Source organism: Cnephaeus nilssonii, assembly GCF_951640355.1.
Source record: "Cnephaeus nilssonii genome assembly, chromosome: 22".
Classification (NCBI taxonomy): Eukaryota; Metazoa; Chordata; class Mammalia; order Chiroptera; family Vespertilionidae; genus Cnephaeus; species Cnephaeus nilssonii.
The window spans coordinates 4,814,463-4,832,900 of NC_137093.1; the positions used below are offsets into that span (position 1 = coordinate 4,814,463).

At 59.9% G+C, this 18,438-nt stretch overlaps 1 protein-coding gene across 5 annotated transcripts in view; it reads left to right on the forward strand.

The window, feature by feature from the left end:
* Positions 1–18,438, forward strand: part of PXN (paxillin) — a 43,269-nt gene that overhangs the window by 13,033 nt on the left and 11,798 nt on the right. For 2 of the 5 annotated variants that reach the window (XM_079763287.1, XM_079763283.1), the window contains exons 1-3: positions 16,277–16,412; positions 17,836–18,062; positions 18,338–18,438. Coding sequence is in view for 2 of the 5 variants with exons in the window: in XM_079763284.1 (XP_079619410.1) it covers positions 15,699–15,728; positions 16,277–16,412; positions 17,836–18,062; positions 18,338–18,438 (494 nt within the window). In the remaining 3 variants the exon portion in view is untranslated. Of the gene's footprint in view, positions 1–12,407; positions 12,702–14,523; positions 15,729–16,276; positions 16,413–17,835; positions 18,063–18,337 lie in introns of those variants that run through there. The other 3 variants (XM_079763284.1, XM_079763286.1, XM_079763285.1) reach the window with 3 other exon arrangements.

The following is an 18,438-nucleotide window of genomic DNA, read 5'->3' on the forward strand; positions in this document are numbered from 1 at the left end:
TAAAATAATAGAACATTTTAATAAAAATTAATATTTTTTTCTTGAACATTAACTTACCAGACACTGAATAACTGCACAAATTAATAAGCATAGCACAAATAAACCTATTTTTCTTGTTCTCTGAAAGCGAAATATTTCCTGTTGCACATACCAAACAAGTCAATCCAAGACTAGTGATGTGGCCATCGGCTGCTAAAATATTCGCTGCTGGTATTAGTGGAGAGAAATGGTGTGCTTGCTCGTAAGGCGCGTAAGGGAAATGAATGCAACACGATTATAGTAATCAGTCATTAGCGAACATTGTAGTTTGTTATTAATACTAGTAATTATGTATAACAGGATATTGTAAAAATTAAGTTAGGACATTTTTATTTATTTATTTATTTATTTATTTATTTTATTTTTATTTTTAAAATATATTTTATTGATTTTTTACAGAGAGGAAGAGAGAGGGACAGAGAGCTAGAAACATCGATGAGAGAGAAACATCGATCAGCTGCCTCTTGCACAACCCCTACTGGGGATGTGCCCGCAACCAAGGTACATGCCCTTGACCGGAATCGAACCCGGGACCCTTCAGTCTGCAGGCCGACGCTCTATCCACTGAGCCAAACCGGTTTCGGCAGGACATTTTTATTAAGACGTTTCTTACATCTAATGAATATCATTATATTGGCTGGGCCGCAAAAATATTCGTTGTGGGCCGCATGCGGGCCGTGAGTTTGACATGCTTGTTCTTGCCCTTTTTGGTGAATATCTGGGGTCCTAGTTTTCCTCATTTCTAGGACTACATATCTGCCACAGTGTAGCCTCAAGTCTTGTTTTTTTTCCTAGAGACTTTTAAAAATATATATATTTTTTATTGATTTCAGAGAGGAAGGGAGAGGGAAAGAGAGATAGACACATCAATGATGAGAGAGAATCACTGATTGGCTGCCTCCTACATGCCCTCCAATGGGGATCGAGCCTGCAAATACCTGTATGAGCAGTCACGTGTCTCAGGCACAAACAAAGGAGAGAGTGTGAAGCATGAGTCAATTCGCAGCTAAACCTCGCATTAACATCTCAGGAAATTGTGCTGTGAATTTTTTTTTTTTTTTGCTTTTGTTGTTGCTTATTATTAAATACGTACAGTAAGTCACCATGGGCCCTAAGAAGGTTAGTAATAGTAGCAAAGGGAAAAGGAAGTTGTGAGAGCAACAATAGAGATTAAAAAAATACTTGCAAAGTGTGATAGAGGTGTTCGCCCGCCTGAGCTGGCTACTGAGCGTGGCCTGGCCAAATGGACGATTAGCGCCCTTTTAAAGCATGAGGAGCGCTAACGTGGCTGAGGGATGAAAATGCTCATGAAGCGGTGATCAAGGCAATTGAGGAAGGTTAAAACAGGGACTCACTGGGGTCTGGAACAGATGAACTCAACTTACAGGATTTCTAATGAGAAAAACGGATTCGGTTTTTAAACAGATCACTCCTTGAACAGCCTTCTGGAATGAATTAAGTTCTAGAACTGAGGTTCTCCTGTACTTGCACCTTCCGTCCTTTGTCATTGTGGTCAGACACCTCACCTATGTCTACATGTATTGTAAACCACACTGCGTTTCAGTCTTTTATACTCACCCGTAAATTTACTCTTTCTGGCATTCTCTGTGTCTTTGTATGAAGGACCTTTATTTTTTCCCCTTCCTGTCGCTTCCAAAATCTTGTCTTCCTCTTTCTTTCCCTGCGTGGAGCTTCCCTCCGCACCGCTGATCTTCAGAGCGCTATGTTCATCCTCGGCTTAGTCGTGGTAATCAGTGATGCCATCAGCCACTCGCAGCCACAGAGCCGTGGCTGGTGTTGGTAACACATTCCAGTGACACAATCCCAGCTCCCTCCCCTGCCTCCTCGGCCCCCTGGGGAGAGGTGTGACAGGATGAGCTGGCGGGACACTGGGCCGCTGGGCCGCTGTTCGCCCTCCTCTTGCTAATGCCTCCTCCTCCAGCACCAAGTGAAAGTGCCACCGTCCCAGGGCCTCACTCTGCCTGGGACCCCACTCCCTCCCAGCTGCCTCACGCCTGTGAGCCTGGCCCCCCTGGCTGACTCGCCCTCCCCCACCCACAGAGGAAGCCAGGCAGGCCACACAGTGAGTTTCACCCTTAAGTACCCACAAGGGGCTGCGATGCTGATGCTGTGGCCGCAACGCCTTGGGGAGAGTTCCTTTGATTTTTTTTAAGGTTCGGATTGCTGCAGGCTGGGGAGGCGTGGTGGTAACTGGATCACAGCAGAGGGGGTTTCTGGACTGGAAGAGGAGGGAGGGCGTGGGCCTGTTCCTGCACATGTGTTGCTGTCCCCCATTGTGCTTTGCTTTGCATGTGAGCACCACGGAGACAGAGGTGCACAGGCTGACGTGCTGGGCAGGCCTCTAGCACATGGGCGTGGGGAGGCATCCGGTCGGTCGTTGTCCATGGAGCACCTGTTATGGGCGAGGCACTGCCCTGTGCGAGGAGGCGAAGGTAGATGATAAAGCCGCGTCCCCGCCCTCGCTGAGCTGTCGGCTGGGGGATGGAGGCAGTTAGGCAGACAGTTCCTACCAGTTTGGTACGTGCTCTCAGGGGAAGTGCACAGTACTTGGGGAACTCAAAGGAGAGGGGTCTTGAACCCCGTGCAGGGAATGTGGTCAGGGAGGGCTTCCTGGAGGAAATGGCACCCTAAACTATTGTGTCTTAATTGGGACCTTGACATTTAGAAAAAGCCCTAAATTTTCGTCCTTTATCTGTGAGTAAGGATTTCCTTACTAAGATTTGGGTTTTTCTTTCAGAAGAGGCCCTAGTATCAAACCTACACATTCCCTTTGTCTAGGTAGGCAGGGCGGGTCTTTCATCCTTCTGCTGCAGACGAGGAAACTGAGCTGTGATAGGTCTCAAGGGATAAGACAGGAGGGTGGTCTAGGCAGAGGGAACCGGCATGTGCAAAGGCCCGGAGGGAGGAGGCTGTGTGTGTGTGTGTGTGTGTGTGTGTGTGTGCGCGCGCGCGCGTGTGCGCGTGCTCAGTTCACTGGCTAAGATTTGTGCCCGTGTCCTCCTCCCAATTGGATTTACAGTCAAACTCAGCCTGAGCCCCAGGGCCAAGGACAGTCGGCAGCCTTGGCTTCCTCGGTGGAATGACCTTTGGTGGTGGCTTTGGTGTGACCGCAGAGGTGGGGCCAGCTTCTGGGGCCTCTGTTACCCTCCGGTCAGATGTTGAGCTCTGTCTGTGCAAACTTCCTGGGCCCAGCCGGGCCGGGACCGCAGGCCAGTTCTGAAGGGCGGTTCCAGGAGAATTGGGGGCCTGAGATTGTGTCCTGAGCCTGCCACCCGGTGGTGAGCCCCCAGGGAAGAACCTGGCTTCACCCCTTCTGGGGGAGGGCTGTGGGTGATGGGGGACTTGAGCACCTCGCTGGAGGGGGCAGAGGGCAGAGGGAGGGAACCCGGACACTGAGAATTCCTGGAGCCAACAGCATGAGTTTACAGCTCCCCAAGGCCGCTGGGAGAACTAATACTTGTTTTTAGAGGAAGAGCAGACTGGAGCGGCAACCCTGTTATCATTTCCCCAGCTGCTGCCTTCTGGGCCCCTGGGAGATTCCAGGTGACGGGGCCACGGGGTGGGGGTGGGGAGAGAAGCGGCTCCGGCTCGTGCAGCCCTGTGGCTCTGCCTGACCTCGAGGGCTGCCCTTGTCACCTGACCCTCCATGCACTTCTTTCCTGCTCGCCCTCCTGCCCTCCCTGTTCCATCCTCACAGGAAACAATGTGGGAGGCATCCTGCACTCCTCCCCTTTCCCCACAGCCGCTCGGTTAGCAGGGTTAGCAGGCCGGTTACCAGGCCGTTACCAGGCCGTGTTGATTTCACCTGCTTTTATTTAGAGCGCAGTGACTCTTCCTCCGGCCAAGCCCCGCCCCATCCTACCAAGCCCCGCCCCCTCCGGCCAAGCCCCGCCCCCTCCGGCTCTCCAGCAGGAACGCCTGAGTGACCCAACACACAAGCCCGGTCCTGCCCGCAGGCCGGCCGCTCTCGGGGCTTGCCCTTGTAAGTCCAGACTCCGCAGCAGGCCCTGGGTCCTTAACTCCTCTTCACCAAGCTGGGACTTGTACCCTGAGCTCCATCCCCCCGCCTCTGCTCCTTCCCGCGTCCTCTGCCCAGAAAGCCCGCCTTGCCGCCCCCCTGCCTAGTTTACGACGGTCTGGCTAGTTAGTGCTTCCTGGGGAGACAGTGTGTCTTTGTGTCCCCCATGCCCAACACGGTGCCTGTGCCCAGTTCTGTTGGGGCCGCCACTGGCAAAGAGGATGCAGCCCCAGAGAGAGGGTCGGAGGACCGGAGGAGGCCGGCAGGGCGGTATGCGGCGCTGGCGCTGCTGTTTTTCAAGGCGAGTCAGTGCCGCCTGCTTTGTGCTGTCTGCAGCGGTGGCTTTGCTGGAGAGCGTGTGTGCGCCTGGGTCAGTGCCCAGCAGGGCCCATTTCAGAAACTTCAGTCACCTGGGATGGAGGGGAGATGAGGCTGCTCCCCCCACCCCCCATCAGACTTGTCTCCAGTGGACCCAACAGTGAGTTGCGAGGTGCAGGGCAGCCACGTTAGCTGGGTCCCGGCGGTGGCTTCACCTTTGCAGACTCCCAGTTTCATGGCCCATGAACGGCTCGGACCATCTCCCCAGCAGTGTTGTAGGGACGTGTGCACCGCTTTGTGTGGCTTTTCAGGCGGCCCACACAGTCCTGGAGGCCACCCCTGGATGCCAGGTTAGGCCTCGGGGTGAGGTTCCTTTGTCTCCGCCTCTTGCTCTGGAGGGGGGTGAGGAACCCTTTTGCCCCTGGGAGCTCAGTGGAGTCCCCAGAGGGAGGGGACTGCCTACCAGGGGCAAGCGGGCGCTGGTCATGCCCGAGAGTCAGGGCCTCTGGAATAAGTCCAGGGCGGCCAGGTCTGTGCTGCCCCAAAGGGTGGACCCCGGGCAGGGTTAGGAGCAGAGACCTCGGGCGGGCAGGTGCCGCAAGGACTCGCTGGACTCCTTCCTGGGAGCTTGGATTGTCAGAGCCGGTAGCGCCGAGGGGCTGGAGGGTGGCCTTTGGACCGGACTCCCGGGAGGATCAGCAGTGCCCCTCCCACTGGCTTTGTGTGCTGAGCGCCCGACGCCCCGAGCACAGGGGCCTCTGGATGCTTCCGCTTGGCACGTCTGTGAACGTCGGGATGGTTTGCAGCAGGGAGAGCTCCGAGGTCGTCCTGGACACTAACAAGCGGAACGGGGGGCAGAGGGGCAGAGTGGGCTGCCCGGCTGGCACCTTTCAGAGCACTTCCTCTGCAGCAGCTCGGGGTTTGTGCTGGGTGCTGTTTACACCTGCTGGGGGGGCAGTCAGGGATGGCACCTGGTGAGGTGGGCACGAATGACGTGTGCCTGGCATATGCCAGGCTGCCTCATGTCCGTTCTTAGTGGTTCCCCCAGATGGCGTGAGCGAGGCTGGGAGTCCCACTGTCCCTGTGTTTCCGAGGCTGTTACGCTGTTCTGTGGATGAGGGAACTGAGCTCAAAGAGGCGCAGTGTTAGCAAGTTCAACTACACGTCCACGCAGCGCGATGTTGCGAACTCACGGACCTGCTGAGGCCAGGCAGCTGCTGTGAGTGGCTGAAGGGGGCCAGGAAGGAAAGGGACCCAGAGTCCATGCTCCAGCCAGTGGTTGTCCTGCAGGGATGTAGGTCCGTATTGCTAGCCCCTCTGACTGCTCCTGGGAAGCCAGAACTCCTGGCTTTCCTGGGAAATCCCTTGATGTCTTAAGACTAACCCAAACACGTCCAGTGGGGTTCAGTCTGCAGGGCGAGGCTGGTGACCAATGCCTGGCGACCTCTTTCACTTCTCTGTCCTCCCTCACCCGCCCCTGGTTCTGCTGCCTATGGAGTTCCCTCGGGGAGAATCAGTTCATTGCTGAAAGAGGTCTCGGAAGGTTTATCTGGGCTAACCCATAGCCATTTACAATTCCTGTTTCACCGAAAAGACAGGGAGGGTGGGGCGCTAAGGCAGAAGGGAGGGTAAAACGGGCACTGGCATCGCTGCTTCCGGTTCTGAGCCCTCTGGGCTCTGCCACCAGGTGCCCGGGGCACCTCCTGCTGTCTGCCACTGCGCACTGAGCTGCCCTGGCTCTGAGGGCTGCACGCGGCCCCTGCATCCACCTTCCCTCCGAGGACTGGACACTGGGGAGCGTGCCGGGACAGCCTTGTGCCTGCGTTCTGTCCCCAGCAGCCACCGTTGACAGTCAGTGAGATTTGACTCCTCTTTTCCCAGCCCCACCTCACCTGGGTTTGGGGTAAAACAGTGGAGGGGCGAGGCACCCCCTTTGCTTGCAGGCAACCCCTCTCAAGGGCCGGTGCCCCCAGAAGACATTGGAGTTTGGGGCACAGCAGGGAGGGGTGGACAGGGACAGAGACTTCCACTTTTAAAAAGGAGAAAAGTGGTGTCCGAGAGGGCAGCAGCCGGTGGCCCTGCTGACTTCTGTGGTGGCCACTTCCGGTCTGGGCGTAGAGATAGGCAGGAGAGGCACAGCCCCCACGGGCAGTTTTGTTCACATCAGAGGTTGCCGAGGTGCCCACAGGCTCCCTGATTTCCCCATAGCTGTTGGGGACAGAAGCACAGGATTGCTGGTCCTGTCTGTTGCCGGGCACAGGGCAGGCACAGTGCAGAGGGATGGGGCCAGTGCTCCTGACTTTTTTTATTTTTTATTTTTATTGATTTCAGAGAGAAAGGGAGAGGGATAGAGACAGAAACATCCATGATGAGAACCATTGATTGGCTGCCTCCTGCACGCCCCCTAATGGGGGGATTGAGCCCACAACCCGGGCATGTGCCCTTGGCCGGAATCGAACCTGGGACTCTTTCGTCCGCAGGCTGGCGCTCTATCCACTGAGCCAAACCGGCTAGGGCAGTGCTCCCGACTTTTGCTGGCCTGCCGCCTGCCCCCATGGCCCTCCATGGCCCTCCGTGGCCCCTCAGAGTGAGAAAGCATTCCATGCAGACGCTGCAGAACCTAGGGTCCAGGGGAAGTCACCCAGACGCCCCTCTGAGCATTGCTTCTATTGGAAGGGAGTCCCCGCTATTCAAAATCTAACTTCCTAACCGATTTGGGGGGTGATTTGTGTGTGCATGGGGCTTCCTCTGACGTTTTGGCATTACGGCTAGGCACTGCTCTCGCCATCTGTCCTGGCTCTGCTGGGTGAATGCCCAGAGCGCCGGTGTCTCCTCCAATAAAACCCAAATCAGGACTGAGGTGGTCACCTCCCCGCCCCCTCAGTCTCCTGGTGTAACCAGCTGGCCATGGTGGAGGGAGGCCAGCGCACCCCGCTGGAGCCGGGGGACCCTCTGCCGCGGGAGCCCAGGGCACAGGGCGCCGGCGAGGTTCTCCCCAGGCCGGCCACCTGCGTGGCTCTGTGCCCCGCTCTGGGGTCGGCGGGCTTCCTGTAGGGAGACCACAGGAAGGGTCTCATTTTGGTTCTGTCCCCCGTGTCCTCTGCACTGTGAGCCCCTCCAGTGAGCCCTGCGGGCGAGACCGATGACAGCACAGGTCTCTGGGTGCTTTTGTTTCAGGAAAGTCTGTCTTTCCTCCTCTTTCTCTCTTGTGGTTTCCTAGTGTGACTCTGGTTAGCCAAGGCCATGAGGACTGCGGCCTCCATCAGCTCCCTCTCTGCCAGCAAGAGGCCGTTCCCCATGTGGCGAGCTGGCAAGGTTTGGGCTTCGAGAGAAGTTTGTGTCCTCAGGACAGTGGCTGTAGGCACCCTCCTTTGTAGACCAGTGATGCCATCCTCCCAGGGCCTCGGTCAGCCAGCCTGCAGCCTGGGGACGAGCCTGCAGCCTGGGGACGAGCCTGCAGCCTGGGGACGAGCCTGCAGTGTGGGGATGAGCCTGCAGTGTGGGGATGGGCCTGCAGCGTGGGGATGGGCCTGCATTGTGGGGATGGGCCTGCAGCGTGGGGACGAGCCTCCAGTGTGGGGACGAGCCTGCAGTGTGGGGACGAGCCTGCAGTGTGGGGATGGGCCTGCAGTGTGGGGATGGGCCTGCAGCGTGGGGACGAGCCTCCAGTGTGGGGACGAGCCTGCAGTGTGGGGACGAGCCTGCAGTGTGGGGATGGGCCTGCAGCGTGGGGACGAGCCTCCAGTGTGGGGACGAGCCTGCAGTGTGGGGATGAGCCTGCAGTGTGGGGATGGGCCTGCAGCGTGGGGACGAGCCTCCAGTGTGGGGTTGGGCCTGCAGCCTGGAGATGAGCTTGCAGCGTGGGGTTGGGCCTGTAGCGTGGGGAATGAGGGAAGCTCGGGAGGGCCTGGGAGAAGGCTTGGGGCTCCCGTGAGTGTGACCAGCCCTTCCTGGACCTCCCCCTTTCTCAGGAGGTGCCGAGAGTCAGTTGTGGCCCCAGGAGAACTTCGTCTTACCCAGAGCTGAGCAGATGGCTTCCAACACTTGTGGGGCCGGGAAGGCCGGGGCTGGGAGGCACAGATGTGTCTAGGGAAGCGAAAGTGTCACTGAGGGTCAGCTGTGGGGTGAGAGGGCAGCTGGCTCTGGCTCTTGCCCTCTCCCGCCTGCCCTTCCTTCTCAGAGCCCCTGACTGTCCAACTTGTGACCCACAGTGACACACCCTTCCGGTGACACTCAGGACGGACAGGCTCGCCTGCTGCCATCCTCCTTCCCGAGGCCCCCCTGGTTCTGTGCACTCGAGCTCTCTCTCACGCGAGAAGCACAGGGGAACCTCGTGGCTGGGCCGATGGTCCTGGCTACTCTTGAACCTGCTTCAGTCCATTTTCTAAAACTAAAAGCAAATGAGCTGCAGCTGTCAGTACCTTATGCCTGTTAGCCAGGGCCGGGCGGGGCAGCCGCGGCTGACTGCTCCTCAGGCCCGAGGTTCTGTCCCCGCAGGTGGCTGCTTGGTGCTTTCAGAGGAGCCCTGACCACCTGTCGCCTCTGCCGGTTTCTGAGGGCCAGGGAGCCACCGCTCTCTCTGTGCCCAGGCCCCTCGCCCGTCCACATCGGAAAGCTGCCTGGCAGCAAGAGGGGGCGACGGTCAGTGTCGGGGCAGCCCCACCTTGCATCATGCTGCTCGATGAGGCCGCTGGCCGTAGGACACAGGGAGGAAACACTCCTGCAAGCCGACCTGTAAGCAGCGAGTTAGCCCAGAACAGGGGGCTCCGGGGCCACCGTCAGGGGCTCCGAGCGGTCAGGACCCTGCCTCAGGCCGAGGGTGAAGGGAGGAGGGCGATAAGACCAAGGGCTCCGGGCCGTGGGGGAAAGGCACCCAGGGGCCAGGCTTTTGGGGTTGCTCTCGGGACTCCGGGGGCTGGTGCTTTGAAAGCTGCAGAGTGGTGGCTGGCAGGAGGACAGCTGACGGCCTCCCCATGGGGTGTCGTGGGAGGAGTGGATGGGCTCAGCCAGACAGAGCTGTCCTCGTGCGGACTCCGCCTGCCTGCAGAGCGCACTCATTGGGCATCGTGAGCCTTGTTCTCCCCTGTAAAATGGGGGTGCCCCCGGGTGCTGCCTGTAGATGCTCCGTAAGGATGACGTCCCTCTTCTCCCCATCCCGAGCTCTGGCTCCCTTTGCAGCACTGCCAGGCCCAAGCCTCTGTGGCGGGAGCAGAGGCTGCTTCCTCCGGGGCTTGCTCCTCTGAGGCCGAGCCTGAGAGCTTTCCTGGAGCTTGGGCAGCTCCTTCGATTGTTCTGGTTCCAGGTTCAAAGCCACAGGGCTCTCAGGCGGTTGTGACGGGCCGTAGAGCTGGGGGAGGGGTGGGGGCGCTGGAGCCTGACTTTCTCTCTCTTGCCTCTGTCCTTGCTGGAGCTGGGCCTCTGGACTCGGTGGATGTTCTCTGAGAAGGACTTGGCATGAACCCGAGGCACGAGGGGCGAGGTCAGGGTGTGCTCAGCGAGGAGGCCCGAGTGAGTGACGGGCCTGTCACAGCTCCCGAGATGTTTGGCCTCAGTCCCGGGCTCCACTTCCTCCTGCTCCTGTCCTTACGGGAGATGAGCATCAGCGCCGGGTTTATTTACCCAGCCTCCTCTGTGTCACAGTGGGAGGGCACCGGAGGCCGCCCAGCCTTCACGGTGGCTTGCGAACACTTTCTCATGGATTACTCATTGTGTGCTCTGTGAGGTGCCTGAGTAACGAGGTCTCCGAGGGGGTTTGTGCTGGGGATCCAGCGAGGGGGCCGGGTCCCTGTCCACAGAGGGAGAGGTGAGAGTGATGTATGGACCCACGCAAAACAGGTGGGCTCCCGAGACGGTCAAACCGCTGGTGTCTGCTTACAGGCTCCGAGCGGGAGCCCAGAGCAGGCGCCGCGGGCGGGCCGGAGGCGGCCGGGGGTGGGTTCTGATGCGGGTCCCAGTTGTCGCCTGCCTGTTAGGAAAAGGAAGGGAGGAAAGTAAAGGGGAGAGGCCCAGTGGAGGAGGAATTGATGCGACTTGGTGACCAGTGAAATGAGGCGGCTGTTTGGGCTTCTATAGGAGAACGGGAGAGGCAGGCCAGAGAGAGCCAATTCAGGGACGGGGCGGCCGCCTGAGGCCGGGCAGCACCTCGGGCTGAGCTCATTGGTCAGACCTGACTGCAGAGGGGTAACCAGTGCTGTGAAGTCGATAAACATCGTGAAAGGCTTCAGCTCGTTCCTGGAACAGGCAAACTTTTGAACTTTCTTTCCCAGTCTCTCAGGGAGGATGACTCACTCCTGAGCCCCTCCGACCTCTGCTGCTGATGAGCCGGGTGAGAGGCCAAGGAGCCCCCTGCTTGCTGGGCAGCAGACGGACTTGCCCGGAGGGACCCAGATGGCAGGACTGGGCTGGATGGGTTTGCCTGAGCTGAGAAAATGTTCAGCGCTTGAGCCTTCTGGGTTCTAGGCTGCCATCTTTTTTGTTTGTAAATCCGCATTTACCCATTGAAGGAATGTGGGAGGGGCCTGGAGATGCGCCCTAGACTTGACCTTAAAGTCTGGAGTCTCTGGGTGACCTGAAGAGGTAGATGAAATGTGTTCACGGTTGTTCTGGGACCTCCGGGGGTGGGGGGTGGGGAGGGCCCGCTGATCTTGGACCACAGATGAGTTATTTACAACAGAAGAGGCTGCTCTCCTGCCAGCCTGGACCTGCTCCTGCGCCTGTGGGGTGGGGGTGGAGGTGCGCAGGGTAAACCTGGGCGGCTCCTCCCACCTGCTGCTGCTTACCCTCCTGGGACCCCATCAGCTTGGGAAGCCTGATCAGTGGGGGGCCCTGAGGGGGTGCCTGGTGCACACGGGCCTGGCTTGGTCGGGCTTCTGCCTGGCGTTCAGGGTGACCTCTGGCCTTGCCTTTCTGCCTTTATTCCCGGAGTCTCTGGTTACTTGTGCTGTGACCTTGGGCACAAGCCAGGCACCCAATAAAGAAACCCACTTGCTGGCACACCTGCCTCGTGCCAGCCTCCTCGGCAATGGCAGCACCTTCCATGGCCACGCCCACCTCTCCTGGCAGCAGATTGGAAGACAGCCTTCCCCCCCTTCATACACCCCCCCCCGCCCCCGCCGTTTCCGGTGTGTCACCCCGGCCCACACTTCCTTCGGGCTGTGAGAGAATGGCAGTTCCTGGTGAGTGAGGCGTGAGTCAGCCAAGGAGAATGGTGGCTGAGTCTTCATAACCTCCAGGCACGGTTATTAAATATGTAGATGACACTACAGTATTGATGGTTCTTACCCGCCCGAGGGAGAGCAGTTCTGTCTGGGATAGCAATGTCTTGGATATAGACAAACTCTGAAGAGCTCAAAGGTGCTGTCTGCAGGGGTTGGCAGAAGTAAGTTTATAGTTGAGTATAGGAAACACAGAGTTTATTCTTGTCTTATTATTTATTAATTATTGTATTACAGCTGTAAACCTGTTGCCCACCCCTGTAAATGTCACCCGAAATTATATTATCTCCTCCCCAGAACCTGCTACCAGCCGTGGGGCAAACGGGGTTCTGCCCATTTTACAGAAGAAGAGGACCCAGAGAGGTGGGGCGACCTGCTGACAGGCCCCCGGCAGGCGGGGCCTCCTGGCTGTGGCTCGCACTGTTTGCCAGCTCATTGCTCCTTCCTGTCTTCTCCTCACAGTCCCTGTTGGTCCGCCATTCATTCTAGCTGCTGGGGATGTGGCATGGAGCAAGACAAGGCCCCTGCTCTCTAGAGCTGAATTCTTGGAGAGGAGACAGTTGACAAGAACCCAAATTGGCAGGGCAGGCCCCTCCAGGAGATTGAGTTCCTAGTCAGTGCCCAGGTCCTGGGTCCCCGGGCTGGGAGGGGGAGAGCAGATCTGGCCTAATTGTGGATTGGCCGGTCACAGATCTGCCTTTCCCTCCCAGGACAGTTATCAGGATAAATATACCAGCTCCCCATTCCTGGGGACTTACTCACTGAGCAAAAGTACCCCACTGCTGCGGATTACATTACCTCTGCTCTCACCGCTGTGTGCTCAGGGCTGGGGGAGGGAGACCTGCCTTTTTGTTCTGCTCTCCTTCCTAATCTGGAAGAGTTTCAGGAAAGGGGCCGAGAGGAGACCCATCCGCAGGGCTGGGCCTGCTGTTTACATAGCTCCTTCCTTAGGAAGGCCCAGCCCTGCTCACTGCTGCTGTCCCTGAGCTCAGGCAGCCGCAGGAGGCTGGTCCCCACGCTGCAGGCTCTGAGACCACCCAGGCCCAGCAGGTGCTCAGCAGGGGGACCCCAAACCTCCTGGGGCCCAGCAGGTAGGCCATAAGGCTGGGCCTCTCCGGGACCTGTGGGGAAGGGACTTGCTGAGCTGATGCCGCCTCTGAGTCCGGTCTCGGTCTCGTATTAAATGGCAGGGACGCACAGCCGGCCCCGGCCGCGGGGAAGGCCCTTGTGTGCTGGCAGCCCCTCCTGGCGCTGCTGCTGCTCCTTCCCTCCGCTGTCAGCTCCTAGGACACTGCCCGCCCGGCCTGGGGCGCTGAGAGCTGAGTTACACTGGCCCGTGACCGAGTCTTGGTATGTCTTGTTCTCACTGTGGGTCTCTCCTAGGCCTGTCAGGGGGTGTCTTCCTGATGGCCCCTGTCTCCTAGTTCTGTCTGGGTCTGCCAAGCGGAGGTGTCGAGGGGCCCAGCACTGGGGCAGGTGTGGCAGCGTGGGCTCTGGCACCCGATGACGCCCCACATTTACCTGTTCCACCCCTGGAGACCTGTTGGGGAGGCTTCTCCAGGGTGACTTTGGTTTCCCCAGAATGGTGCCCCTAACTACTGGCTCGGGATCGCAGCATCCTTTGGCCCAGGAGTGGATGGGCTGGGAAGGCCTCCTCTTTCCCCTCCAGGGTTGACCGCCTCCCTGGCAGGGAGCTCCGGCTGGTTTGCAACACCAAGTACTGAGCGTGCGCTCTGTTCCAGGACGGTGCTCAGCAAGCACTGTGCCCCGTGTTCTCTCGCAATCCTTACTCCTCTGAGTTAAGGGGAGGAATTCCCATCTGACAGACAAGAAAACCAAGGCCCAGGAACTGCTAAGCAGCCTGGTCGGTGTGACTCAGAACCCCCTCCCCGTGCAAGCTCCAACAGCTAGCGGCTTAGCGCCTGGGAGGGGGCATGGCTCAGCGTCCTCCCCCACCCCACCACTCCCCACATTTATCTCACCCTCTTGGTGTCTGCTCAGCCTCGTCCTTATCGCATGCTGAGAAGTGGCCGGGGCCTGGGGAGGGGAAGAAGCCAGTCTTGCGAAAGAGCCCTGACTTGTTTTTGTGCACTAGTTGGGGTTACAGGTGGAAAGGGTTCATTAATTCTCTGACTTATTGGGTGCCCTGTGTCAGTAGGTCAGCCCGAGTCTCCAGAGCCAGTCTGGGGGCGCCCCCTACCTTGGGAGAATGAGGGGTTCTGGGGCTCCCTCCTCTGCTCTGCACCCCTAGGCTGGCTAGCCCTGGAATGCGGGCAGACCGGCCCGTGGGTCCCCTCCCTCCAGGGGCAACAGCTTGAGGCGCTTGAGTGTTACTTACACCCCCACCCCCACCCCACTCCCACCCCCGGGGCTGCAGATCCAGCCGCTCCCAGCAGGTCCTCAGGTCAGATTACGCTCCGTTGCTCTGGCTGGCGCTGGGGTGAGGCCCGGTTCAGGTGCGCCCTGCACCCAGCCGCCTGCCCCAGGTGGCCTCTTGGCCGAAGCCGCTGCTGCTCTGAGCACTGCTTGGCCCAGGCCCGGCCTCGGGCTGGGCTCCGGCACCGGCCGCGGTCTGTCGGCGGAGGCGGGGATCCGGGAGGGGCCTCAGGCCAGCGTCACTCGGGGGGCGCACCTTCTAATGACGGTGTGCCCCAGGCCGCCTCGTGCGCCTCCCGGAGCCTGCTCTGTCCCTCCACCTCAGCCGAGCCTCCCGGCCTCGACATTTACCTGGTGCATCGGTGGCGGGGCTCCCGGGTCTGCCCGGCCCGGATCCGTGATGGCGCGAGGTTCCCCGGGGTTGCTCCCGGCAGCAGGGCGCCGGCGGGCCGGTAGCGCCCTCTGGCGGCGAGTGGCGAAGGTCCGCACCCCTTCGTCGCCAGAGCCTAGCCGAGTGGCCTTCGCTGGGCGGGAGACTTGGCTCTCAGCGCCCTCCCCTCGGGCCCCGGTGTGGAGAGAACCTCTCCCCCCACACACGCGTCGGGAGAGGAGTGCTCAGCTTTCGGGGTGGATCTGGGGTGGTTTCCTCCAGAAAGGGGCCGGAAGCCCGGGAGAGCTTCCTGCTGTCGCATGCCCGGGGCAGGCCCTGCGGTGACTTGGGAGGGCCTCAGGCCTGGGGAGGCGCGGAGGAAGTCTGAGGCCTTCCTTATCCTGAATGAGCAAGCCCTGACTGCTTCGGTTCCTGCTGCTTTGCCCAGTCAGCCCCGTTTTCTCTGACGCCTTCTGTGGGGTATGAGTAGGAGGAATCTCAGCCTACCCCGAGGGTGCATAGAGCTGGGTGCCAGGCAGCAGATGTAGCTGAAAACTGGGGACCCTGCCCTGTGGGCACTGCCTGCAGGTGAACTCTGTGCAGTCCTCGCCCAGCCGCTCTGCTGACTCAGCAGGGGAGGAGTCGGCTGAACTTGCAAGGGAACTTGGGCCTGTGACCGCTGTGTCGCGTGGAGACAGCAGGCCCTGTACCCATAGGAACCCACCGCGGGGTCAGCGTGCCCTCCCTGGCTGCCCATATTCCTGGCTTCTTCCCTGAGGTGTTTGTGGAGGTTTTGGGGGACGGTGACCCCGGGCCCTGTCTAGTCACTGAACAGAGACTGAGGGTGGAGAGAGGGGGAAGTCCACCACAGACCCTGTGACTGTGGCCCCGCCGGGGTTCCTCTCAGCAGGAGTTTGGAAAATGATGTCTCTTCTCTCTCCCTGACATCCACAGTGTTTCGCTTGGAATGCTACTTTATTACTTTGCTTTTCTCTTCACGGGCTTCCTTTCATGTCTTGCCCAGATTCTGCCCGTAGAAGACGTAGGAGAAGTCAGTTCTCTGCATCCCACCCTGATCGCCTTCGAGGGAGATCTTTTTCTGGATTTCACAAAGCAAATAAGATCCGATGTTTGCAGCTTCCCATGTGTCCTATGGCATCTGGCTATCCCTTGTAAACCCCCAGCTGACTGAGGAAACTGAGGCTCGGGGAAGCTAAGTGGTTTTGCTGTGTGGCCATGGACAATGGAGGGGGCAGCTGGGGCTTGAACTCAGCTCTGGCTCGACTCCAGAACCTAAGATCTTTGGTCTCTGCACTCCGGAACTGCGCCTTCCGATCATCTGATGTATCTATTGAAAGAGCCCATTGAAATGGTAAACCAGAATCCAGTCCATAACCCAGGAATCCAGACTTAGACAGGGAGGGGTGTTTGATGCAGAGGGCGGTGGTTTGACAGGGAAGGTCACCCATCTGTCTTCTATTGAGTGTTTGGGGCCCAAGAAACCCAAGTTCATATCCCAGCTGGGTCACTTAGCTGGCTCTGGCAGTGTGCGGCTGTGCCTCTGCCTCTGGGCCTCAGTTTACCATCTGAGCTAGCGTCATGTGCGGGCGGTGGCACAGGTGAAGCTCCTGGCACGTGGTGGGTGCTCAAGCACGGCGGCTGCTCCTGTTACCCGGGGGGGGGGGGGGGGGTGCACTTGCTGCCTGCTCTGGGGAGCCCTCTGGCCTTTCCCAGCTGGCTCTGCCATGATGAAGGAGGAGCCCCGCCCTTGCTGGACGGGCCCAGAGCGAGTGGGGACTCTGCGTGAAGCCGGCGCAGCAGGTGGGGCTGCGGAGAGGCCACTGGGATTGGCCTGGACACTGCTTCCTTTTCTGCTGTTACCTAGACACACACTGACTTGTTCTAGTTCCGGTTTGCCAGAGACAGGAAGCCAGGCTCTTCCCAAGGACCTGGAGTGGGAGGAGTGCAGGAACTCCTCGGAAGTCAGGAGACCCGTCCTGGGCTGCGGGGCCTGGGACCCTGGGCCTTGGAACAAGCTTCCCCTCTGAACCGCTGGGTAGGAGCCAGGGTGGGTGTGGCTGGCCTTGGGGGAAGGAGCCCGGGCAGGCAGCGGGGAGGAGGTGTGGGCCCACAGAGCAGGGCCCCGGGAGGCCTGGCTTCCCTCTTTCTTTCTCCGAGCTGCGGTGGGGTTGAGGACAGGGCCACACGGAGAGATCCGACTGGCAGCCCTGAGAGCTGCCCGTGCTTCAGGAAGTTGTACCGTGTAACTATGGCATCGTCTAGTGATCACAGCGCCCCTTGCAGGCCAGGTTTGGGGGCTTCTGAGGAGTCAGACCGCCTGTCACTTACTGGCTTGGTGATTGGGGATGAGTCCCACCACCTCCTGAAGCTGGTTTCCTGTCTGTAAAGGAAGCATCAGAGCCCCCCTTCGTGGGGTAATAGGGGGTCACTGAGACCAGGAGTGCGAGGTGTCCCGCACTGCGCCTGCCACTAGGAAATGCCGATGGTGCAGCCACTGCTTTCTCAGGAGTGTGTCCCAGGTCAGGTCGCCAGGGAGGTGAGAGTGAGCAAGTCCCTGGCGGTGGCAGGAATGAGGTGTGGCATGTGGGCCCGGCCCTCTGGGTTGTGGGGCTGGTGAAGGTCCGGGAGGGGAGGGACGAGGAGGGAGATCGGCAGTTCCTACTCCTACCCCCCTGCTGTCCTGCTCTTGTCTGGAGACGGCGATCCAGGGCCCAGTTGTCTGCCTGGTGCGGGTAATGGAAGCTTGCACTCGAGGGCCGATTCGGCTCCCTTGCTGCTGGTAAAAGCAGAACAGTGGGGCCCTAGAGCCTCGGGCCAGGCTGCTTGCCAGGCTTCTGCAGAAACAGCCTACGGAGTAGTCCTGCCATCCCCCCCCCCCCCCCCCCCAGGCTTGGCCCAGGAGGTAGGAAACACTGCACCAGCCTAGTCCCAGCCCCCACCTCCCCACACACCTCACCCCGGAGCCTGAAAGGAGCTCTCGGATCTGGGGTTCTGCTTCTAGCTGGTCAGGAAGACAGGTGTCACCCCGGGGGTCCCCCCAGTGTGGGGGCTGAGAAGCTTAGCTCCGGAGAGTTAAGTGGACCTGGCCCTGCTCGGCCCTCCCCCTGACGTGGGGCCCCTCCCACATTCTCTCCGCCTTGCCCTGCGGAGTCAGAGAGTTCTAGGCAGGCGTTGCTGACTCCCCGCCAGCCAGCTGCACAGCCTGTCCAGAGGGAACGAGGTGCCCACCCAGCGGTAGGAGAGCCTCAGGGGCAGCCCCGGGGCCTCCCGAGCACCCCAGTCGGGCTGGGCTGCGGCCGTCAGCTGTGGGGCTGGTTCTTAGGCGGGCTGGCGGAGCTGGTGTCTTCCTGACCTGAGGCGGGGCAGTGCCCATCCCCTTAACTCCTGGTGCAGGCCGGCGGGCACTGCCCTCGGGAAGAGTCCCAGGCCTGCTGCTCACCCTCCCGCTCCTCCCGCAGACGCCCTGCTGGAGGACTTGGAGTCCACCACCTCCCACATCTCCAAGCGGCCCGTGTTCCTGTCGGAGGAGACTCCCTACTCCTACCCAACTGGAAACCACACGTACCAGGAGATCGCCGTGCCGCCCCCGGTCCCGCCGCCCCCGTCCAGCGAGGCCCTCAACGGCGCGCTCCTTGACCCCTTAGACCAGTGGCAGACCAGCGCCCCCCGATTCATCCACCAGCAGGTGAGGGGCCAGGGCCGAAGCTCCCAGAGGCTTCGGGGCTAAAGGAGCGTGTCTGGCAGCGGCCGTGGCGCCAAGGGAGGAATGGGCTCCGGGGAAGGGGAGAGGGGCTCCCCACCAGACGCCACGTGAGGGGTGGTGACCGAGTGTTACTCACCTGACTCCCGCCGGAGTGTGGAAATTCCCTGGTGAGACTGGCTGTGAGCAGCAGCCTCCTGGGGGTGACTCGGACTGTTCCTTCTCCTCCCCGGAGGCTCTGAGCGTTCTCCTTCCCGCAGCCCCAGTACGGCTCCAGTGCCAAACCGTGCAGCGCCTCCACGCCCCAGGACGGCCTGGGCCCTCCCTGCGCTCGGGCCGGAGAGGAAGAGCACGTCTACAG